This window comes from Diabrotica virgifera, chromosome 5 (genome assembly GCF_917563875.1).
Source record: "Diabrotica virgifera virgifera chromosome 5, PGI_DIABVI_V3a".
Classification (NCBI taxonomy): domain Eukaryota; kingdom Metazoa; phylum Arthropoda; class Insecta; order Coleoptera; family Chrysomelidae; genus Diabrotica; species Diabrotica virgifera.
Window position 1 is genome coordinate 49,835,614 of NC_065447.1, and position 24,910 is coordinate 49,860,523.

Genomic DNA, 24,910 nt, shown 5'->3' on the forward strand with positions numbered 1-24,910 from the left:
AAACGGTAATTTAACGTGTTCTACACTAAAATTGGATCAAAAACTTGTTTTTGAAGCAAAATAACTTGTTATAAACTTGTTGTTAACCCTTCTATTAAACAAATGTTTTTTCATTGATACTTTATGATAGAACACACAAATTTGTTTAAATAAATACCAAATCAGTGTAAAATCGCTAAAAATGGTATTTTGAGAAAACGAAAAAAAAAAAAGAAGAAGACGCGTCGGGCCTAAACGCTCGAGCATGAGCTTGAGGACGCTTGAGCTTATTTTTACGTTCCGCAGAAGCTATAAACCAAGTTTCAGGCAAATCGGAGATCCAAAAGTTTTTGTCTGAGTGATTTGACATGGATGTACCGTATATTAAAAGTACCTACTCAACATTGATGCAAGTCTCTTTCGACCTTAATATTTGTCACATATGTCACTAAGCAAGCATCACTTGAACCTAACTTAAATCCATGAGTAAGGACCCGTAAATAATGAACTATTACTCACGGGTAAAGTAATGGGTGTTTTTATCTATCTTCTATCTATCTTCAAAAATAGTGAATAATGAGCATGTTTTTAAACTGTCGTAGAAAAAATACTAATAATACAAATTATTTCTATATTGGTATATATTAACTCAACATTAAAAATATTTATAAGCCCTTATACTCACAAATATTTTTCAGGGAACTTATTGCTGATGGAGTTTGGAAAAATGCTGTGACAAATTATATAACGTGTGATGAATATAATGGCAATAACAGCCCGAAAAGAATGGGTTTAGATTTAAAAAAATATTTTAACAAGGTAAGTTCTTTCGTTGTTTTTTCGTATCAGATACTGAGTACTGAGTATTAGAAGCGGTGAATTATATCGCTGTGTAAGAACTAAAACGTACAAGCAAAATTGAAGATCTAATAAGTAAACTTTTTAGATTGACATTATTATAATAACTGCTAAAGAAGGCAATATCAGATGTGTGCAGACTTCATGTGCATATAATATAAGAATGGGCAGCAGTAGATCAGCTCCAGGGCCGCCGCTACCATGTGTGCAAAATGTGCATCGCACACGGGCGGCCGATTATAGGGGCGGCCAAAAGCAGTCCACTGATGATAAATTTTTTTAAAACGAAAATAAATTCAAAAAACATATAGTAATGATTCAGATATTTCTATAAACTCTAATATTCCAAACAATCTAAACAAAAATGCCAGAAAATGTTATTTATTATATGAACTGCCCTTTTGCAGCTGTAATTATAAAGTAGTTCTGGGAATGCTTTTTAATTCAAAGTGGCTGGAGGTTTTTGGACTTTAAAGATTATTTTTATCTACGTGGTCCATATGCGAATTTTTAAAATTCTGAACATTTTTGATTTGTTAAGAGAGTACGACACGACAATAGGATACTTTCCGAGAATTTAGATAAGTGCTTGTTAAGTTGCTCTCATTGAGTAATAAAAAAGTCTTTTTTATTAATCGATGCTTTAAAAAAATCTTTTTTATTACTCGATTATTGCTCTGGTATAATATTGTTCCTTTATGCTTATGTATGGTTACATATGGGTTATAGTTCAGTCTAAATTGAGAATTTGATGATTTTAGACAAGATTTTGATAAACGATTTTGTTTGTAATTGATATATAGTAGTGTGCTCGTTTCTTTTGCACACTACTGTATTTCAAATAGGCCTGGATCCCGCGTGCAAAAAAGTCGATTAATAGCAAGCTGAAAATTTGTTAATAACTTAACGGTGTCTAGTCGCGCAAACTTTGATGTACGGGAACACTGGAAGTTTTAATTGTGGAACAGTTTAAAAATTTGGAACGTCAGATTACGAAAACGTCCCATATATTTGTCGGACAGAACATCCAATTGATTTGTTACCCTTTCATTAAACTCTCCTGCAAAAATCAGACTGCTATTACTAACCAACATGATTCCTGTCATTTGACATGCTCTTCGTTTCACTCGTTAAAATGCCCAGTTAGTCATAGACACCAGTCTGATTTTTGCATGAGAGTTTAATGGAATGGTAACAAATCAATTGGAAGTTATGTCTGACAAAATACATGGAACGTTTTCGTAGTCTGATGTTCCAAATTTTTAACCTGTTCCACAATTAAAACTTCCCCTGTTCCAGTGTTCCCATACATCAGAGTTTGTCCGATTAGACACCGTTAAGCTATTAACAAATTTTCAGCTTGCTATTAATCAATTTTTTTTGGTACGCGGGATCTAGGTCTAAAAGTTAGGGATGGCGGTTTTTGACAAAACACCGGTTTTCGGTTATACCGTTTTTTTTTGCTTACGGTTTAACCTGGCGGTTATAACCGGCCAAAAAAAAAAACGGTTTTTGGAAAAACCGGTTTTCGGTTTTTTTTAATCAAATAGGTTACAAAGTTACATTTACAATACACTTTAGTTTGCGATACTCCATTCGACTCGATATCAATATGATCAAAATTAGTACTATCGAAAGAACATGTATTACTTTTAACACGTTTGTATATTTGTTGAATAGGTACAATTTAACTCATTTAATACTTCCTGTATGAGTGTATCGTTTTGAAAACGTAGCGAAATTCTTGGAGATTCGTATTCGTAATCAGTAATTCGATATTCATAGTCAGAGCATTATTTTTGGTAATCAGATAAAGTCATTCACCCACTTTCAATGTCAAGAGTTAAGTGTGAAAAATGGGTGGGTTGTGATTGCGCGCAGCGGTCAAATACCTCCTGGGGTACTGAAATTTACCTTTAAGAGGGTTGCTGTGATTGCGCGCAACGGAAGGATTAAGGCACGTAAACAAAACGGTATATTGTGATTGCGCGCAGCGGTATACCGAAAAGTTAGGTTTGGACCAGAATATCCAGAACAGAATTTGTTAAAACTATATGTTATAAGGCAAATTAAATGTCTACATATGTACATTATTTAATACAATAAATATTAATTATAAAAGAAACACTATTTAGTTTTTTTTATCACAACTATTTCAATGTAGTATTCACTTGTTATTATCTTAATTTTTTAAAATTAGCAAAATTTCCGTTCAAAACGAATAAGAAGTAAATAAAACTTCCGTTTACTATAATTTACGACTTTGCGCGCAATCACAGCATACCTTTTTAAAGACGTGCGCGCAATTGCACCATTGGCTTAGACACAATCTGCCCTGAAAAATAGATGATGTTTGCGTCTAATTGAACCAAATCACTTCTTATGTAAATATTATGATTACAAATACCTTTTCAAGGAAATATTATAATAAAACTTAATAATTGTTTCTGGCTGATGTGAGATTGCACTTTCAGTTTGATTCTGTATTTTATAAAATAAAATAAAATTTGAATTATGGTTTTGTTTGGAATATGTAATTACTTGAGAATAATAATTGTGATTGGTATCCGAAATAATACCTAACCTAATCCTAATCACCGTAAAAACCTAATAACCGGTTTTTACTTTAAAAAGAAAAAACCGGTTATAACCGGGACAAAAAAACAACCGGTAAAGCCGGTTATTGCGAAGTAAAAAAACCGGTTTTAGGTTTAAACCGGCAGGTTTTTCCCATCCCTACTAAAAGTAACGTCGAGATCAAAGCAATTATTTGTCATATTTATACCCGTTACGGTTACGATGTGTCTCCTGCACATTTCTTTAAATACAGTCGAACCCGCTTATTAGAATACCGCTTAAAGAAATATCCCTGTTTAAGGAATAGACATTTGAGGTACCGAAACCTTTCTATTAGCGACCAATGATCGGTTATTAGAATATCATGGTTGTAGGAATATCTTTGATTGTCACCAAGGCTATTCCAATAAGCGGGTTCGACTGTACTAATACCTTTGTTGAAACGACTAAGGTGTTAAAAGGGGCGGCAAATATTAAGTTGCACACGGGCGGCCAACACTTTAGCGGCGGCCCTGATCAGCTCAGTTTCAAATCGAAACAAGTCTAAGGCACTTTCCGTTTTGTTATTCAACTTCGCTTTAAAGTACGTAGTTAGGAAATCACAACCAGAATTAACAAATGGTATTACTGCGCAGGTAGAGAAGGTACTGTTAGCTTTTGCTGGCGATGTTCACACAATTGTACAATCGACCAGATATGCTAAAGAAGTTTTTACTCTTTTTGAAAGCAGGCTAGGGATATTGGTATTAAGGCCAACGAAGATTAAAACAAGTACATGGTTGTTCTTCTTGATGTGCCTATCCGTGACGAATGTTGGCGATCATCATGGCAATCTTATTCTGCAGTAACGCGGAAAAGCTGCACATGTGTTGTGTTGAATCAGGCTCTGAGGTTATTTAACTAGGATGTTCTTCCTCTTCCTGGACCTCGCTTTCCAAATATTTTTCCTTGCAGAATGGCTTGTATGAGGGCATATCTGGATTCATTTCGCATAATGTGTCCAAAGTATTCCAACTTTCGAGATTTGATGGTGGTTAGTACCCCTCGGTTCTTCTTAATTCTTCTAAGGACCTCCTCATTTATGACCCGGTCAGTCCAAGGGATTTTAAGAATTCTCCGATATAGCCACATATCAAATGCTTCCGATATAGCCACATTTCTTCGTTTAAGGTCCACAATTCAACACCATAAAAAAGGACAGAGAAGAAATAGCGCCACAGAATTCTTACTTTTATACCAAGAGAAAGGTTGTGACTTTTGAAAAGGGCCCAAATACGTTTGAAGGTGGATCTAGCTTTTCCGATGTGCGCTCTTATCTCTTGTTTATTAGTCCATTCTTCATTTATTATGATGCCGAGGTAGTTGTAGTGCGTCATTCTTTCTACAGGGGTTTAGTTGATGTAGAGTTGACATTCTGTTATCTTTTTCTTGCTAATGATCATAAGCTTTGTCTTCTTTACATCTATATTAAGCTCATAGTATTGACTGTAGTTCGTGATTTTGTTCACAAGGACTTGTAGGTCTTCTAGGTTGTCCGCAAATACTATGATATCATCTGCATACCAGATGTTATTTAGCCGGTACCCGTTTAGTAGAATACCTTTTTCAGTTTCGTGGAAAGCTTCGATAAATATTCTTTCAGAGTAGAGATTGAAAATTAGAGGGAACAAAATGCAGCCATGCCTCACTCCACGCATGATTTTCACATATTCGGTGTGTTCACCTTCAACTCTGAGGTTTGCAGTCTGATTCCAGTAAAGGTTTCTAATTATTTTCAGATCTTGGTTGTTAATTCCTGCTTCTTTTAGTATTTGCATAATCTTGTACTCGATCAAACGCTCTCTCGTTATTAACTGGACATGCGTATATGTCGCAATTGACGTCTCTGCATCTCTGGAGAAGACTTGTATTGAAAACAAAGCCTTTCTAGTACCAAGAGCATTTATGAACCCGAACTGGTTGGGCGAAATTTGACTTTCACATAGCTTGTAAATTCTCGTATGAATTATCTTTAGGAACAATTTTAGGAGATGACTCATCAGGCTTATTGTATTCTTCACATTTTTTGGCTCCTGTTTTTTTTTTTGGAAGTGCAATAACCTGAGACTTCAGCCATTCTGTTGGTATTTCTCCCGAGTTGTATATGTTGTTGAATATCTTTGTGATTGTTGGCTATTGATTCATTGTCCATTAGTTTGAGTAGTTCGGCTTGTATATTATCAGGACCTGCTGCTTTACCATCCTTTAGCTGTGTTATTGAAGAATAAAGTTCCTGTTGCAATATTCTTGGTCCATCATTTACCTCATCTTCTAGCTCATAGGTGCTATTTCTTTGGTCTTCTCTATTTTACTCTGTTTATCTAAGATGATGTTTCCGTCAGAATCAGTTAGATTTCCTTTGTACATGGTAGTTTCCAGAAATCCAAATCTAAGACAATTACAAATTCAAATAGGTACTTGGGAACAGTGATAATAGCCGAAAATAGTTATAAAAAGATGTAATAGCTAGAATCATGTCAGAAAATAGAGCATGTTACTCTCTAGTAACGCTATTCAAATCAAAATTGCTCTCAAAGGTAGCTAAAACAATCCAGATACTCTATGGAGACGAAAACAGTATGATATATCAAGGCAAATCGTATAATATGGACAGGACATATACATGGACCTTCTGAGAAAGGCAAGATGGCAAAGGTTAGTTGGTCAGCCAACAAAAACATAGAAGGATGCAGTAACGAGTTATCTACGTAAGATGGGGGTACAACAAAGGGAGATTATTGCAGATAAATTACAATTAGAAAATTATAAAATAAAAAATTAAAATTATGTATAAAAATATGGAATAAAATAATGGTATAACTAAATAAATATTATTAACTATTTAAATGGAAAATAAGCCACAATTAAATTGAAAAAATAATTTTATGAACGTTTCGAAGCCCAAATCGAGTTTCGTTGTCAAATAAATATTTATATAACAAAAAATTAAAAATTAATAATAAATATGAAACAAAATAAAATAAATAAAAAATTATTAATCAAACAAAAAAAAAAAAAAGATATAGCTAAAAACTTGAAACTTTAAAACTCAATGGATATTTTCGGCTAAGAGTGTGAGGCTCACCGAAATACCATTGGGGATATTATACAAGTCAAATAGACCCACACTTACAATTATTTCTAACTATTTTTAGATTAATAGTGCATTTCTCATCTGGGAATGAGAACTGGAAGCACTATAAAAGTTATATTTTCACAAAAAAAATAAAATTTAAAATAAAAAAAAATTATATTTTGTTTATTAAAATTGTTTAGAATTGTTTATTAAAATTGTTTATTACAATTATTTATTAGAATTATTTTTAATTTATAATTTGCAGAATTAGTAATAGATTAGGGCCATTATTAATTAGTTAAATTAAATTAGGAAATTGTTAAAATAAAAATTATGTGTATCAACTACTGTAATCCCATCAGGAAACGACCTGGATTAGTCTCAAGACGCCAGGTCATTTGTATTTATTATAAATAAATAAGTAAATGAATAAATAAATAAATAAATAAATAAGTAAATAAATAAATAAATAAATAAATGAATAAATAAATAAATAAATAAATAAATAAATAAATAAATAAATAAATAAATAAATAAATAAATAAATAAATAAATAAATAAATAAATAAATAAATAAATAAATAAATAAATAAATAAACAAATAAACAAATAAATAAATAAATAAATAAATAAATAAATAAATAAATATTTCAGATGAGGCAAGAGTAGAGGGGAAATAGTAAACGCTCCCAAGACTTACTTATAGTTGTAGAGCCAAGAAAGTAAGAAGCAAAGTACATAATTTAATGATAACTACTTAAGAGGCAATAGTAGAGCGCGGAAAACGCGTTCCAAGATTGCGGCTTTAATTTTGAATATTTTGTTGAGATATTTGGCACAAATATTCGTTATAGTAAAGAATGGCGGTACAGAGCCCAATTTGAGAAATATGTTAGTACGCTGAAACTACTCTATAATTAAATAAAATATTGCAAATCCGAGCCTGTATCGCCATTAAAAAGAACAAAGAATACAATTTCTTCTAATAAACTTTTTCACTCCATGCCTAGATTTTGTGTCACTTTGGAACTACTAAAAATCGATTATCTATAACAAGAAATCGAACTTGACTGACTTGGCAACATTTAGCGCGCCTATGAGTATAATAATTATTGTTTTTAATAGTATAATGTCACTGTCACTGTCGTACTAACTATGCACTGTTGCCGCACTGTTGAAAGTACGCAGAACTTTCGAAAAACAAAAATATTGGTGATGCGCTACTGTTCCCTCTTAATTTACATTTTAGGAAAATTCGGAAATGTTTACTTACGGCCCAATTTCTGTTGAGTCAAATGGTATGAGTTTTATGGATTTCCAAATGGTACTATCATCTGTAGGAGTTAGAGAAGGAGCTTCAGATAAATCTATGTCTTTAGGAATTTGGAATGCAGGTTTCGACAATAATTTAACTCTCGTTGATCCACGAGCTATGGTTAATTTAACAGCAGATGTTGTATATAGAATTGTAGTAGTTGAGGTAAGTAGTACTTGAAGCTATATTCTTATAACAATCGGAATATAGGATAAAACTGTAGAACATTTTCTAGTAAAATTAGGCAGTTTAAAATTTTAACAGCTAATATATTTCAAAAGTAACTTTTTATTAAAGGCTATTTGTTTACAGCTGCCAGCTCATTACAAACGCAAATCTTCAAATAGGGAGTTACCGTCAAAGCTATAACACACTTCCGTATGGATGTACACTTGAGAGCAAAAAAATAAGTTATATTTTTTGAAAAAAGACTAAGTTTTCAATCTAATAGCACATAAAACAATATCAAATAAATGTTATTCCATATCCTACCAGATTGAAAACAATGGGAACCTTCTCTGGTAACACCTCCGAGGCTTCTACAATTTGCAAGCCATAACGGATGCTGAGACTAAGGAAGATGAGGGAATTTTACCATTTATAATTCACGTCCCATCTGCTCAGCTCGGTAAAGTTCCAACGAGAATGGTTCCCTTCGTACTCCAATCAGAGTAAACATGTAAATCATAACCATTTCGTTGCAACACGAAACTAAAGCCGCATCATTATGATGTTGTTTTATGTGCTATTAGATTGAAAACTTAGTCTTTTGCTAGCAGTTGCCGCTAAGGCATCCCTGCCATTTCGTTCGTTGCAATCTGTGACTGCACGCCGGGGGTTTGTCCTAGTTGGGTCGGAGAGAGCAGCGTATGTGCCTCCTGATGAGAGACTAATAAGTTTCGAAACCTGTAGAGGTGCTTGCTGCACTCTCTGACTGAACTAGAATAATAATGCGGCTGTAGTTTCGTGTTGCAACGAAATTGAAAACGGTTATTCATTTTTGATTTACATGTTTACTCTCCATCTTCCCGGCTTAAGAGAGAATTGTACTTAAAATGAATTAAATTAATTATTTTGCGACTACATATCGTTTAATAATTTATGAGCTCGCAAAATACGCGATTTCGATAATTTTCTTTTGTATAGTGCAGTCACTGAAGGTAAAAATCAACTATTACTTATGATTTTGGTGAACATTAATCGATTTTCACGAAAAGTGGTGAGTGGTTAGAGGATACCTCAAGAAATAAAAGTGAGATGGTACCAACTTGTGCTTTTACCCTGAGGGGGGCACCCCTTCTCGGGGGTGAAAATTATGTTATTAAAAATAACCCCATAAATCGATAGCGGGACAAATTCTAAGCAAAAGGACACCGCACCCATTTTATGGAAAATATAATGTCACTCAAATGAAATAAAATTTACATGAATAGATTGGTATCGAAATTTCAAAAATTTCGTACCATTGCGCCAACTCTGAATTTTGCTTAATTAGGGCGTTAATTGTAATTGAAGTTTATCGAAGTCTCATTTTTGAAGTCTATAAAACTGTCATTCATAAATAATATTAGTCTAGCGGCTGTTGAAACAGGACACAGCTTACCTACCATTAGCTTAAGCCGATTAGGGGCAGTACAACTGACCACAATATACCTACTTTATTATCAATAATTATAGAATAAGATAAGAGTAAGCATCTGCCTTAATCCCTCAGAAAGATTTATGGAGTAAGCGAATTACAAAATCTTTTTTCTCTCTTTGACGCACACACATTCCCATTTGATTTTAGATTTATTGTTATCAATTTACGCTCTTAATATTCAAGATACAGAGTTGGCACAATGGTACGAAATTATTGAAATTTCGATACCAATCTCTTCATGTAAATTTTATTTCATTTGACGGACATTAAATTTTCCATAAGATGGGTGCGGTGTCCTTTGTTATTAATATATAAAGTTATTAAAATAAATCAATATTTTTTGAGTTTGTAGAGTTTGTAGATTTTTTGAGTTTGTAAATCAAGATTGTAATTTTTGTGAAAAAAATGCATGTTAAATGCATGTTAAAAGGGGTTTTTCATAAATAACTCAACCAAGTTTTTACAAAAAAGTTTTCATCGCCAAAATTGAAGCTACTAAATTTTTTTTATAATTTCTGCAAATGTGAGGGGGGGGGGACAGCTCAACATTCAACAGGGCTATTAAGAATCACTTTGAGTAATGTAATCCTACTATACTAACCAGACATTTTTTTAGCAACAACCATTTATCTTCAGAGACGAAACTGCTCCAAAACAGTTTAACGGCTATTGTATCGATCTGATAAACAAAATAGCAGAAATTTTAAATTTTGACTATGAGCTTATAGCTGTCGATAAATTTGGTACAATGGACGAAAACGGTAAATGGGATGGTATGGTTAAAGAGCTAATTGAAAAAAGAGCAGATGTAGCATTGGGTTCGATGTCAGTAATGGCAGAAAGAGAAAACGTTATTGATTTTACAGTACCTTATTATGATCTGGTAGGAATAACAATTTTAATGAAGTTACCTGAAACGCCAACAAGCTTATTCAAATTTTTGACAGTATTGGAAGACGATGTATGGTTATGTATATTAGCAGCCTATTTTTTCACAAGGTAAGAACAATCATGTACTTCTTCTAAAGCTGCCTACTTTTAAGTGACGTTGGCGACCACATTGATCCATCTTATTCTATTCAAAGCAGCTCGAAATAGATCAGTTGACTATTAGATCAGTCCATTTCCTAATATTCCAGCCAGGATATACGTGTACACTCTTGCCTTCAATTTTACCTTGTAGAATCAACTGTAGAAGTCGGTATTTATTATTACGCATAGTGTGGCCGAAGTAGGCAAATATTCTGTTCTTTACGGTGTTAATAAATAATTTCTTTGTCATTTCTTAGCCACTGGATAATAATTATGTTACATAGTTGTGTGATGTGAGACCCTTACCTGAGATGGTAGCACCACATTTCAAATGCATCGTTTTATGACAACTTCTGTAAGACTCTAGATTTCTACTTCGTAGAGGAGGACTCTAAAGACGTAACATCTAGGAATTCTATGCGTATATTGATATTTAAAGATATCCTTCTGGCACAAGCTTTTATAAAGTCAATACGATTAAGTCAGTTAAAATTAAATTACTAGAAGTATTTTTTACCAAGTAACAAAAAAAATTTGTTTGTATTTTGAGAACAATTTCCGAAGTGTAAATCGAAACGTCAAATAAACATGTTTAAAGTAAAATGGTGGCATATTTCCCAAAAGAATGGCAAATTGCGTTAAGATGCCATAATAAAATAGCTTCAGAACTATATTTCCAAACAAAAGAGAAAATTCTCTTTAGGTCTTCTTTCTTCTTCATGTACCATGCCCTTTCAGAACGTTGGTTACCATCATAGCTATCTTAATTTTATTCACTGCCACCCTAAATAGCATTCTTGTATCAACACCATACCAATCTCGCAAGTTCTTCAACCATGAGGTTCTTCTTCGGCCTGCTATTTTTACTTGCATGATATTTTGTAGCAACCTATATTTGGGACCTCTTATTACATGTCCGAAATACTCCAGCTTTCTCTGCTTAATGCTTTTTATGATCTCAGTAGTCTTGCTGAGACGTTCTACTATTGTGGAGTTTCGAATCTTCTCCACCCAGGAAACTTTTAAAATTCTTCTATAGCACCACTTTTCGAAAGCCTCAAGGCGATTTAGATCGATTTTATTCACAGTCCAGGACTCGACACCATAAAGTAAGACCGAGAACACGTAGCAGCGAAGTAGGCGGATCCTCAATGCCAATTTTAGGTCTCTGTTACATAACACTTTGGACATCCTTCTAAAAGCGGCTCTAGCCTGCTCTATCCTAGATCTAATTTCGCCGTGACTTTCTGCGTTACAATTTAATTGCTGTCTGAGGTAAACGATTTTATCAACTTGCTCAAGTTTGGTATTATTTACATATATAGACGGTTTTATATGCAGTTGTTTACTTATTACGAGTATTTTGGTTTTCTGTATGTGCAGATCCAGACCCGCCTCCCTACAACTCTCAACGACACTATCAAGTAGTGTTTGCAGATCTTCTTGACTAGAAGCTAGGAGTACTGTATCGTCCGCATATCGCAAATTATTGATGACTTCACCGTTCACAAGTATTCCTTTTTGTTTTTCAGAAAGTGCTTTTCTGAAAAGTAAACGTTGAGAAGCAGGGGTGACAAGAGGCATCCCTGCCGTACTCCTCTTTTAATATTAAGAGCCTGTGATTCCACACCATCTACTAAAACTGATGTTGTTTGATTCCAATATAAATTTGCAATTATTCGAACATCTCTGCCGTCCAAGCCAATGTCTTTTAGAGCTTCGATCAATATAGAGTTTTTCTTTGCTTCGGCTTTTTTCTTTGCTTCTCGTATTTACGTCGAATTGCTTTTTGTATGCTGGTATAATAGTCTAAGAGCTAGAGCCGAAAATTCATCGTCATAAGTAATATGGAGTTTGGCATGTGAAATGTGTCTATCGTATATTGATAATTATGACCCCTTTCAGGCTGACACCTCAGTGGATACAGGAAGTAGCAATAAGGGATGAAAGGAGAAAGTTAGTGTAGTCATTAAAGGTTTCCATCTCGTATTTTGTTAAACCTCCATCGATTTGCATGAAAATTGGTGACTAGTTAGAGCATACCTCAAGTAATAAAACTGATTTGGTGCCAACTTGCACTCTTACTCTGGAGGTGGATACCACCCCTTCTCAAGAGTGAAAACTATTTTATTAAAAATAACCCCACAAATCGATAGAGGGACAAATTTTAAGTAAAATTTGTTATATCATGTTATTAAAATAAATCAATACTTTTTGAGTTATTAAAGATAAAAGATTTATCGGTTTAAAAGCACATGCGTGAAGTTACGGATAATAAAAAGAACATATTAATTACTTGTATGTTACTAAAATATTATTTTTATATTATTTCGATATTATAAATTTAGCAAAAGTGTATTCGAATATGTCAAATATACCCATTATTGGACACCCCCAGTTTCTGAACATACTCAGTTTATATTGATAGAAAAAATTCAATTAAAATCGAAATAATATAAAAATAATATTTTACTAACATACAATTTAATTAATATATTCTTTTTATCATCCGTAACTTCACGCATGTACTCTTAAATAGACAAATCTTTGATCTTTAATTACTCAAAAAGTATTGATTTATTTTAATAACATGATATCACAAATTTTACTTAGAATTCATCCCTCTATCGATTTGTGGGGTTATTTTTAATAAAATAGTTTTTAACCACACGAAGGGGTGGTATCCACCACCAGGGTAAAAGTGCGAGGTGGCACCAAATCAGTTTTGTTTCTTGAGGTATGCTCTAACTAGTCACCAATTTTCATGCAAATCGATATAGGTTTAACAAAATAGGAGGTGAAAACCTTTAATGACTGCACTAACTTTCCCCCTTTCATCCCTTATTGCTACTTCCTGTATCCACTGAGGTGTCAGCCTGAAAGGGGTCATAATTGTCAATATTCAATGGACACATTTTACGGGAAAAACTCCATATTACTTATGACGATGATTTTTCGGCTCTAGCTCTCCGTCTATAAAGTGTTTCGTTGTTTTTCGCTAGTCGCCGTTGTTCCATAAAATCCAATATGTCATTGATATGTTTCATTCCTTATCACAGCCTTGAGGGCAGTTGGCAGGACTGCTTGTCTGTCATGTCAGTTGTCAACGGGGGAATGAGGGATGTCAGTTTTGGCCGCGAAAACTAGATGAGCCACCGGCTTGTATAATGTTTGTAAAATACTAAAAGTTATGTTATAAAACTACAATATTAAAGTCTTGGAAGTCACTGGTGTTGATCTCAAATACATAACAGTCATCTGTCATCCAAGCCTGCTTTTTTAGCTTTGACCTGCCTTGTAAATTTCTCACACAGATTTCTTTTACTGTTGTTAGGATTTTATTTAAGCCCTCATCGACATTTTCACCAATATTTTCCCAAATTAAATTTTCGTTCAGTTGTCTTTGAACTGATTCCTTAACTTTCTCGTCTTGGGCTGTATCAATATTTTTGCGAGACTTCTTTTTGATCACCTTTTTTAATTTTAATTGGGTTACAGCTTTTATGGGATTGTGATCAGACCCAATGTCAGCACCTGGATAAGTTTTAACTGATTTGATGCAGTTTCTAAATCGATTTTTTATTAGAATGAAGTCGATTTGGTTCCTAATAATCTTGTCCTCTGATTCTGCATTTGACTTCCAGGTGTAGAGTCTCTTTAGATCGGAATGCAGAATTATTAACTATTCTAAATGGGAAATAAGCCACAATTTACCTAAAAAATTATTCTATTAACGTTTCGACATCCACATCGGACGTCATTGTCAAAATACAAAATATTAGAACTCTTGGTAACAATCTACAATCTGAGCTTTTTACAATTTTTAAAGAGAGTTTTCTCTTTTGTTTGAATAAATGTCGCTAATGCGTCTAGCGGCAAATAATTGGTTATTATTTTGCTTAGTAGACAGCCAGATTTAATTCGCTTCAGGGTACACCACAGGCAGTTCTGATGACTCTTAAAAGAAGAAATATAATGTCAAGTGATGGTGGCGGCCCCTGTACTCTCCAAGCTGTGGGTGAAAAATAGGTCGATTTCAGGATATAATTCAGGAATTTTTGAAACCTACCAGGTGTTGTAAAGGACGATGGCAGGAATAACTTCTCCTAAAATGTAACCAAAAATTTTGTGCGGTTTTTTATTTATGACGATTTTCATTTGTTAAATTTGCAATTTTTCAAGATTTTTAATTTTGCAGCTTAGGATATTCATTTTAGTGAAAAACTTTTCAATAGAACATTGTAGTAAATTAAAAAACCTACAATTTGAGCTATGGCAAGTTTAATTTAGTTAATACATTATTGCACAACAGCCTGCAAAATGTCCAAAATGGCCGTTTTTTGCAATTGCATTATTTATTGTGAAAATAACTTTTACGTACTTTTTAAAGGCTTTAAATGAAGATCTTTCAATACCAAACATAAAAAAAATTGTAGAGCCCGATTGGTGAAATTGTTGCTTAGATATTATAACTTGTTTATCCCAAGGGGTCAAATGTCCAAGGCTATAACTTTTTGAAAAAAAAAAAATGGTAGAGAGTTAATCCAATGTCCACTCTCCTTCTAAAGACTTATATTTTCATATTCTGATGTAAATAAATGCGTATAGCATTTTTCAACCTCTTATTTCGGGTTTGAAAACAAGGGGGCAAACTTCGTTATAAAAATTTAGAATTGAAGCCGCCCCTGTACATCCTATGAGTTTCTAACTTGCAGGTTATTGTTTCTGAAGACAAAATAAAGATTAAAAACAAAATAAAATTTTTCTACGACCAACTGAAGCTGAGATAATTGTTTTTGTTTTCTTAAATAGTAGTGACTTTATTTATAACAATTAAGAAATTATTTCACAGTCATTGACTAAAGACAGAATTATATTATCTTAAAATAAAAATTATTTTAACCGAAAATTACATTTAATTATCAAAAATGATTTTTAAAGTGTAGTGGAGATTTATTTTTCGTTACGAATGAGATTTATTGTGTCGGTTGCCATTAGCAACAGTTAGCAACTTATAATACATTGAATGAACGGTTTTTGCTTTAAATTTTAAAGCACCGCTTGGATTGACATGAAATTTGGCAAACACATAGATAACATGTCAAAGAAAAAAAAATGATATTTGGCCTCTGTGTGCTTTTGTCCTGGGGGTGAGTTTCACCCCTCATAAGGGGTGAAAAATATATGTTCAAAATAAGTTCGGAAATGGATAAAACGTCTCATTCTAAGCACCTTTTGTTCTATAGCATTTTTTCACCAAGTTAATACTTTTCGAGTAAATACCTTCATTTTTCAACAAACAAAAAACACGTTTTTAGGCGGTTTTTGACAAATAACTCAAAAAGTATTTTATTGAAAAAAACATTTTTAACAAAAATATATCAAATTAAAAATTGAAAAAAAAAATGATGTATACATGAACTCTCTAGACCCAGTAGAAACAAAGTTCTAGCTAATGAAAAATAGGTTCATATTCGTCAAATTTCAACGTGAAATAACCAAAAAATTAATCACTTTTTGCAGAAAAATCATTACAACTTTCTTAAACTGTCAAAAAATATGTATGTCTATTTTTTTAAAAAGTTTATAGCATCAAAAGTAAGCAAGTTATGCTGAAAATAAAGTTGATCTCTTTTTTTGGTGAAAAAAACTTAAGCCTAGTTTCTCCCTAGGGGGTGACTTTCCCTTGGAAAGTCACCTCTAATTACCATCTTAAATCAAATTAATCGTCACCGCTTCACAAGTTACTTTGATCATATAGGTATTATTTATATGATCTGTAAGAAGTATCATCGGTTCAAAGGGCTTATTTAAAAAAATGGTTTTAAAGTAAATCTGTTTTAATTTTTAATTTTGAAAAAAATTAGAGAGTAACTTAAATGATAACATAGCTGATTGTGAAATTGGATGTAATGGTTTTAGTATTTACAGATGTGATAGATCCCAGAGAACCAGTGCAAAGCTGAGTGGTGGTGGTGTACTAGTGTTTGTTAACAATAAGCTAAAATCACAAGCCATTAGTATTCGTGAAGATCGGGTTGAGCAAATATACATCTTATGTCAACTTAATGAAGTCAAGTTTGTGGTTGGTGGTGTCTATATACCTCCACAGTCACCTCGTGAAGTATACAACTGGCATTGTCAAACTGTGGACAATGTTGTTCAGCAATACTCAGCACAGGATTTCTATATTTTTGGTGATTACAATCTTCCCAATGCATCATGGGAGAATGATGAGTTTGGTTTGATGGTGCATTGTCCTGCAGGTGATCCAGCTGTGGATATTGCTCAAGCCTTTGGGTTTTTAAAATTGTTTCAATGTAATAATAATGTGTTTATTTAGATTTAGTTTTTTCTAATATTAGTGGGTTAAGTATCTTAAGAGCAAGCGATCCCCTTTTTGGTCCTAGCATCCACCACGTAGGTTATGAATGTTGCTTAATGCTAGATGTGAAAGAAACAAATAGAAATAAGTTCATTTATGAAGAGTTGTTTTATGATTTTCGGAATGGTGATTACATTGGGCTTAACAACTTGCTTGCTTCCATAGACTGGCAGGTATGTATAGTTGATGATATTGATATTGCTACAAAATTATTTTATGAAGTTCTTTCAATAGGTATTTATTACTTTGTGCCATTAAAGAAATATAGAACTTCAACTTTTCCCAAGTGGTTCTCTGCTGATCTTAGAAGACTGACTCTGAAGAAAAAACATGCTCACTATATTTATGTTAATAATGTTAATAATATATCAGGTGCTATATTTATATATAAGATCATACATGGATTTATTGATTGTCCAAACCTGTTAAATCACATTAACTTTAATGTTCCAAACCAAGCTCTACGTTACCACAATGTTTTCAACATTCCTTTCCACAGAACAACATATGGCATTCATAACCCATTGGATAGATACATGGGGCTATTAAATGAATTTGATTATGATATTTTCAATTTAACTTTATCTCGGTTCAAAAGATCTCTTGCTTTGTGATATGCTTTGTGATATATATGTATGGTATTGTTGAATTTTGTTCTTATTATATTTTGTATGTTTTTAGTATGTAGTGAACTTAAATATAACTTTTGTTATTGATTTTACATTATAGGTAATGTATGTTTTGGAACCTAACTGATATTGTATTGTAATTTAACTCTTATGGGGTTATCCCGTGTTTTAAATAAATAAAAACAAAAAAAAATAAAAATATCTCGGGAAATATTAAATTAAATTAAATCATGAAAACGGCATTGGAAAAAAAAAATGGCAGGATGCTCCTTTTAACCTTCGGAGTACGAAGACTGGGTCAAGCGTGACCCGAAATTTATTATTATTATTATATATTATTTGTTTCAATCTATTTTTCGTATATAATTCGTGAACATGCAAATTGCAGTTTTTCCTCTACGTAACATCTATGATGCCGGGTCAGTCCTGACCCGGTCTTCGGATTTTGAAGAATATTTTCAATATGTTTGTAGGTACACGTAAATCGCAGCCGTCTCTGTTTACGGGTATGCGTACAGTGGAACCCTGATAAGTCGGCCTCCGATAACCCAGAAGTCTGGCTAACCCGAACCGATTTTCATCAGACAAAACAAACATTTTTTCACTTTGACTAAGTTTTTACCAAGAAATAAACAATACTGTATACAACTGTACGTAATTTAGATGTATTGTGCATATTTTATGTATTTCATGTTTTTGCAATTATAATGGAGTTTATCTGTAAGTATACCGTGTTTTATTAATTTTTACCATATTCTCCGGCTAACTCGGATTTTCGATAACTCGGATCGGCCGCAGTCTCGATTAATCCGACTTATCGAGGTTCCACTGTATTCAAATATATGGCCGGAGCAAATTTACCTATGCCCGTTTTCTGTAAGGTATTAAAATCTGACCGCCGTATTAAAATCTGGCGAACTAGTATATGCCCATGGGTAACCTTAATCTTAAAAAATTTAAATACAATCATTTAGGATTTTGTTTGTTTTTTGTTGAATTAAAGATACTGTTTAATAATACTGACCATTTAAAAGATCCTTATAAAAAAATGAGAATGGGTCACGCTTGACCCATCATCGTAATCTAAGTAAGTCAAATAATCTCCGTACTCCGAAGGTTAAAAGAAAAACGTTTAATTGTGAGAAGTGTTTGCTGAGATACAATTGGTCAAAATTGACCGGCATTTACGGCAAAGATATAAACAATAGGATCATAATTTTCAAACCATCACCTTTTTGCTTTTGTCCTCTTTCTCTACACCAATTTTCATATCTTTAAAATACTCATGACATATATTATTATAATAAAAACTATCGACACTACATTACGAGTGAAAATTGCCAAAAATAGCAAAATTCCAATCAAAAATTAGGTTGGAGAAAATGTAATCTCAAAGTTCAAAATCGGTATACGTTTTTGTTTAAATAAAGATTGTTTAAATAATTATACAACTTTCAAATGAGAATATTTGTGTTTTTAACGTTAAAAGGTACACTTGTAGTAAGTTTATCTAAAAGAAGTCTGCAACTGGAAAAAATATGAAGTTTTCTTTTCTTATAAATAAATAAATCTATTATAACAAAACAAAAGCAAGTTTGATATTTAGTAATGCGTTAGTTACTCTAATCTCTACTCGAGTTACTTGGGAACAAAAAAAGAATGAAGAAAATAGCTTCATGGGAAGCCGAGAAAACGCATTTTTTTTAACGTATAACGATTTTGAACTTTGAGATTACATTTTCTCCAACCTAATTTTTGATTGGAATTTTGCTATTCTTGGCAATTTTCACTCGTAATATCGATAGTTTTTAATATAATAATATATGTTTTGGGTATTTTAAAGATATGAAAATTGGTTTGGAGAGAGAGAGGATAAAAATAAAAAGGTGATGGTTCGAAAATTATGGTCCTATTGTTTATATATTTGCTGTAATTGCCGGTCAACTTTGATTGGTTGTATCTCAGGAACCACTTATCACAATTAAACGTTTTTGCTTTTAAAAGAAGCGTACTGCCGCTTTTTTTCCAATAACGTTTTCATGATTTAATTTAATTTAATATTTCCCGATATATTCTATTTGTTTAAGCCAAAAAATTGTTTATAATTTTAAAATATTCCTGAGGCCGTTTAAATAGTCCAATTTCAATTCTGTATACTACATTAGATAGGTACAATATCTTTTTATACAAAAATCATAGTTATTCTTATGTTTCATAATTATTCTGGTTATTATAGCGACCGTAAATTTTTAATTAACAATTCAATTGTTGCTAAACAGTTCATTCAATTTCCATCGGCTTCTGGAATTATAATCTATGCGAAAAGAGCTTTACTATTACTAAGTTATTTAATTATTGATAACCAATTACTTATCTAAAATTTTAGTTGAAAATTAAAGATTTTGTTGGAAAAACCCGCATTTTCCGGGGAAAATTTTCGTCGAAGTATATCGGGACAAACAAGTTTCTATGCAGAATTTAATTGCGGTGAATTTTTATTTGAGTGTTTTTGGTGTAAAGTTAAAATCTTTGGAGTTATAGAGCAAAAATAGAAAAAAACACGATTTTCGGGCGCCATTTTGTTTATAAAAAAGTAGCACAGCATCTGCGGACTTTGCACACCTATATTAATAATATATAGAATCATAAGATTCGATTCCAGCAATAAAATTGCTGATAAATAACTTTTCCGTGTATTTTGCTAATTAGCCCAGAGTATATGTAAGTAAGGTAACTTTTTAAGCGGTAACGATTAGTTTTATTTGGGATGCTAATTAGGGGGTGATTCTCGCGATTCTTTTTACCAAAAAATAAAAAGGATTAACAATATTTTAAGCGTAACTCACTTACGTTTAATGTTAGTAGTTAAAAAAAAAGAATATGTGTGTACTTTGTACGCACGTAAGAAGTTATACTTCTATTATATGATTTAAACGAAATTAATATACTTTTTATTTATATTTTGTTTAAATATTAAACTAATTTATACTTACTACTTCTCAAACATTTTTATTAGAACAGTGCCAAAAATTAAAATAATAAAAGAATAAAACACACACAAACACATTAAACAAGCCACAAATGATGTCTGAACATTAATTGTCGAAAATTTTTTTAACTAAATACGTATTTTCTGAAAATACAATTATATAATAAATATACTTACAATCATAAAATGTATTAAAAAAACAAAAAAGAAAATTTCTCTTGTGACTCGAACCAGCGCTGATAAGCGCGGTTGGTATTGGAATTCATTCGCCTTCAACGCTTAGCCACGGACACTATGTGTCATTATTTACGAAGATCGACTAACTAAACGGATTAAACTTGTGATCTTTTGATATTTTGAAAATTGATCAAATTATTTTAATTTTGAATTGAAATGATTTAGAATTGAAAAAATACAACAAAACATAGAGGAAGAGAACAATATATTAGGTGAATATTGATAGAAATTTTGATGGTAATCAAATTATATAAATAAAAGTATTACATACTATGTATTTTGGCAGATCAAATAGGTAGGTTTATACCCATGATACATTAACAATTATTACGTACCTGTTGCTTTTAAAAACTATCTAAAAGTCACTACAATATTATAAACTTTTTTGTTTCTGTCCTGACAACAATAAAACTAATATATTATACATTTGTTTACCTTTACCTTTACCTCCAAACCACAGCTGTCCTACAGCTGCCATATCGGATAATTTTTGACATGTCACTTGAACATCCAATCAGAACAAAGTTATAATGCGCATGCGCCGGGCTGATAGGTTTTAACATATAAAAATTCACCCTCTATCGCCGGTAAAGAAGTATAACTTCAAAAAACAAAAATACACCTTGTTTTAAACACTTAAACACCTTAAAACAACTTAAAAATGTTGTAATCAGTTTTACCCGAAAAGTCCTTCGTTTTTGGGTTATTTCACGATGAAATATTCGATTTGGAATTTGACGAAGAAGAACTGAAGAACCTACTTTTCATTAGCTACAATTCTGCTTCTACTAGGTCTACAGACTTCATGCATACACCATTTTTTTTTCACTTTCTTATAAGCTATATTTTTGCTAAGAATATTTTTTTCGATTTTTTTGATAAAATACTTACTTTTTGAGTTATTTGCGAAAAACGGTCCAAAAACATGTTTTTTTTTGTTAAAAATAAACATATTCACTCGCAAATAACTCGACTTGGTGAAAAAACTCTATAGAACAAAAGTTGCTTAGAATTAGTGTTTTATCCAATTCCGTACTTATTTTTAATGTAATTTTTTCACTACTGAGAAAATATTTTTCACCCCCTATTTCCCAATTTTTGTAAAATGGAACGGATGTGGAATTGTAAACTTTTTATTATATACTTAATAACAGACAATTTTAACTACCTATTTCCAAATTTTCATCCTTCCTTTATTTTTTTTGAGGTTTTCGTAAAGTTTTGTGTTCTTTGATCGGGCTAAAAGCGTTGTATCATAGCCACCTTTACTTTACAAGCCATGAAGAGAAAAAGGCAACGTCGCAATTGATGGCGTCGGTAGTCTGACTTTCGGACTACCGCTTTCGAAACTACGATTTTAAAGTACAAATTCTGATAAAATTTATAGTATTTTTTGAGTCGAACAAGAAAATATTATTAATTAGAAGTTTGTACAAAATAATATTAAAAGTAATTCCTTGTAAGTAACGTTCATTATACAAAAAAAAAACCAATAACAAGAATATAAACGGGATTCATTTTTTTCGAATCCTGAGAAAACTAATAAGTATTTTTCAAAAATTTAAACACAGAGTGAAAGATTACGTTAGGACCGAGGGCCTAAAGTCCCTGAAAACTTCTATGTTTATTTTAATAACTTACAGGGGTGAAAAACTAAGAAAATTTAGTGTGATTTTTAGTTTCAAATATGTCATTAAAAAAAACTTTTTATTCATTCTAAGGGACTTTCAGCCCTCGGTAATAAAGTATTCTTTTATTCTGCGTTTAAATTTTTCAAAAATACTTATTAGTTTTTTCAGAATTCGAAAAAAAATGATTACATTTAAAATACAGGCGTCAAAATTTTGCATTTTGTTCCTTTCCCCTTAAAGTTTGCCGGACTTATTTAGAAACGCTCTGAATTGATAAATAACAAATCTAGTTGTTAAATATAAACGAATTAATCAAAAAAACAGAATGTTAAGAAAACCGGAGTCTATAGTTGGGTTTTAATTTCAGTATTTTATAAACGCCCTGTACACCATAAAATTTTAACTGGTTAGCAACAGTATTATTACAGGGGTATTGTTAAAGAATTAGCCTATAACTTATTAAAAAAACCACTTAAATCTGCCAACAGGTTTAGGAAATATGAGACATTAAAAATGACAAATTTTTTAAGTTGACGGATTTCTATATGCACGCAAGTTTATATAAAAATATATTATATTGAATTAAAATCATCTTAATAACATACCTTTTAATGTTGTTTATAATTTGGAGCACGAAATATTGTAAAATATTTCAGTTTCTCTGTAAATACAGTGAAAATTATTTAAAAACAAATGAGAACTCTCAGAATTAATCGGTCTACCAATAGATGTGGCCAAGTTTCAACTTCATGGCTTGTTAAGTAAAGGTGGCTATGGTTGTATGCATGTTGTGTTTGTTTTGCTCTGAGCCTTTCTTCTTTTCTTCACATTTTATCTTCACTTCCTCTCTAAATCATGGGGTTTTCTTTTTTTATATATTAGTATTAGTTACTTTCCTCTCTCCAAGTGATTCTGTTGCTACGATAATTATGTTAACTTTGAGTTTTTCCCAGCTTTCCTGGGATTGTTTAAACAATTCTTAGTTCTAATAATTATTAAAATTTTAGTTTCCTAATGTGGGTATTCGATCGATGGTCCCCATACAGCTACCAAAACAACCGCGAGAAGTACAAGGACGACGAAGAAAAGAGAGAATTTAACTTAAAGGAGTGCCTCTGGTTTTGCATGACATCATTAACACCACAAGGAGGCGGGGAAGCACCCAAAAATTTATCTGGGCGATTGGTAGCCGCGACCTGGTGGTTGTTTGGATTCATTATTATTGCTTCGTACACTGCTAATTTAGCCGCTTTCCTGACAGTATCACGATTGGACACTCCGATAGAATCTCTTGATGATCTCTCTAAACAATATAAAATTCAGTATGCGCCTTTGAATGGATCTGCTGTTCAGACGTATTTTGAGAGAATGGCTAATATTGAGGCAAGATTTTATGAGTAAGTATATAAATTTTAAAAATAAATTTCTAAAAAATATAAAAATCAATTTTCTTTAAGTAAACAACACTCTAAACCAAATTTTAACGAACACCATTACACGTACAGACTATTGTCCACTAGGTCCTATGGTATATAGCCACAGCTAGAAGCGTGTTACGCTTAATGATGTAGAAAAACTTAAGGGATTACCAAATAACGAGATCTAACATTTATCTTAGGTGACTTTAACGCTAAGTTAGGTAGAGGAAAGGTTTCTGGATTGATTGTAGGCTTCGGACTTGGAATAAGGAACGACAGGTGAAAGAGAATGACCGAATTCTGCCAACACCACAACATGGTAGCGACAAATACATGGTTTAAATTACATTCTCGCAGATTATACAGGGTGTAACAAAAATACAGGTCATAAATTAAATCACATATTCTGGGACCAAAAATAGTTGGAATGAACCTAACTTACCTAAGTACTTGAGGAGAGGGCACTCTAAGAAGAATGAATACAGTAACAACTGGGAAACTTCTCATTTATAAGATAAATAAATTCTATTTAAATACAATATACATTTATGGCTTTTTTCAATTCATAATGTTGAGTAATTAATCACATATTAATTTTGTTTACTTTAAACATTTGTTATTTTTTTTAATAGGATTTGGAAAGACATGAGTCTCAACGACAGTTTGACAGAGATTGAAAGATCAAAACTCGCTGTTTGGGACTATCCCGTAAGTGACAAATATACTAAAATGTGGCAAGCGATGAAAGAAGCTGGATTACCTAATACCTTGGACGAAGCTGTGGAACGAGTGAGAAGTTCCAAATCATCCAGTGAAGGATTTGCCTATCTTGGCGATGCTACTGATATAAGATACCTTGAAATCACGAATTGTGACCTTACTACTGTCGGTGAAGAATTTTCTAGAAAGCCATATGCAATTGGTGTTCAACAAGGATCACCATTAAAGGATCAATTTAACACAGCGTAAGTAAAATAATAAATAAAAAAAAATAAGTGGAAAATGCCATACTAAGCGTTTTTCAATTTTGAGAATGAGAAAAAGTCCACAGGGTCTAAGTACGGTGGCTAGGGAACTCAGAGATGAATATATGTCTCTAAATT

At 32.2% G+C, this 24,910-nt stretch overlaps 1 protein-coding gene across 1 annotated transcript in view; it reads left to right on the top strand.

Moving 5' to 3' along the window:
- Window positions 1-24,910, top strand: part of LOC114341431 (ionotropic receptor 25a) — a 77,604-nt gene that overhangs the window by 48,380 nt on the left and 4,314 nt on the right. Inside the window, exons 6-10 of the mRNA XM_050652485.1 lie at window positions 678-798; window positions 7,779-8,009; window positions 10,103-10,485; window positions 23,397-23,786; window positions 24,440-24,772. Of these exons, the coding sequence (XP_050508442.1) occupies window positions 678-798; window positions 7,779-8,009; window positions 10,103-10,485; window positions 23,397-23,786; window positions 24,440-24,772 (1,458 nt within the window). The remainder of the gene's footprint in view (window positions 1-677; window positions 799-7,778; window positions 8,010-10,102; window positions 10,486-23,396; window positions 23,787-24,439; window positions 24,773-24,910) is intronic.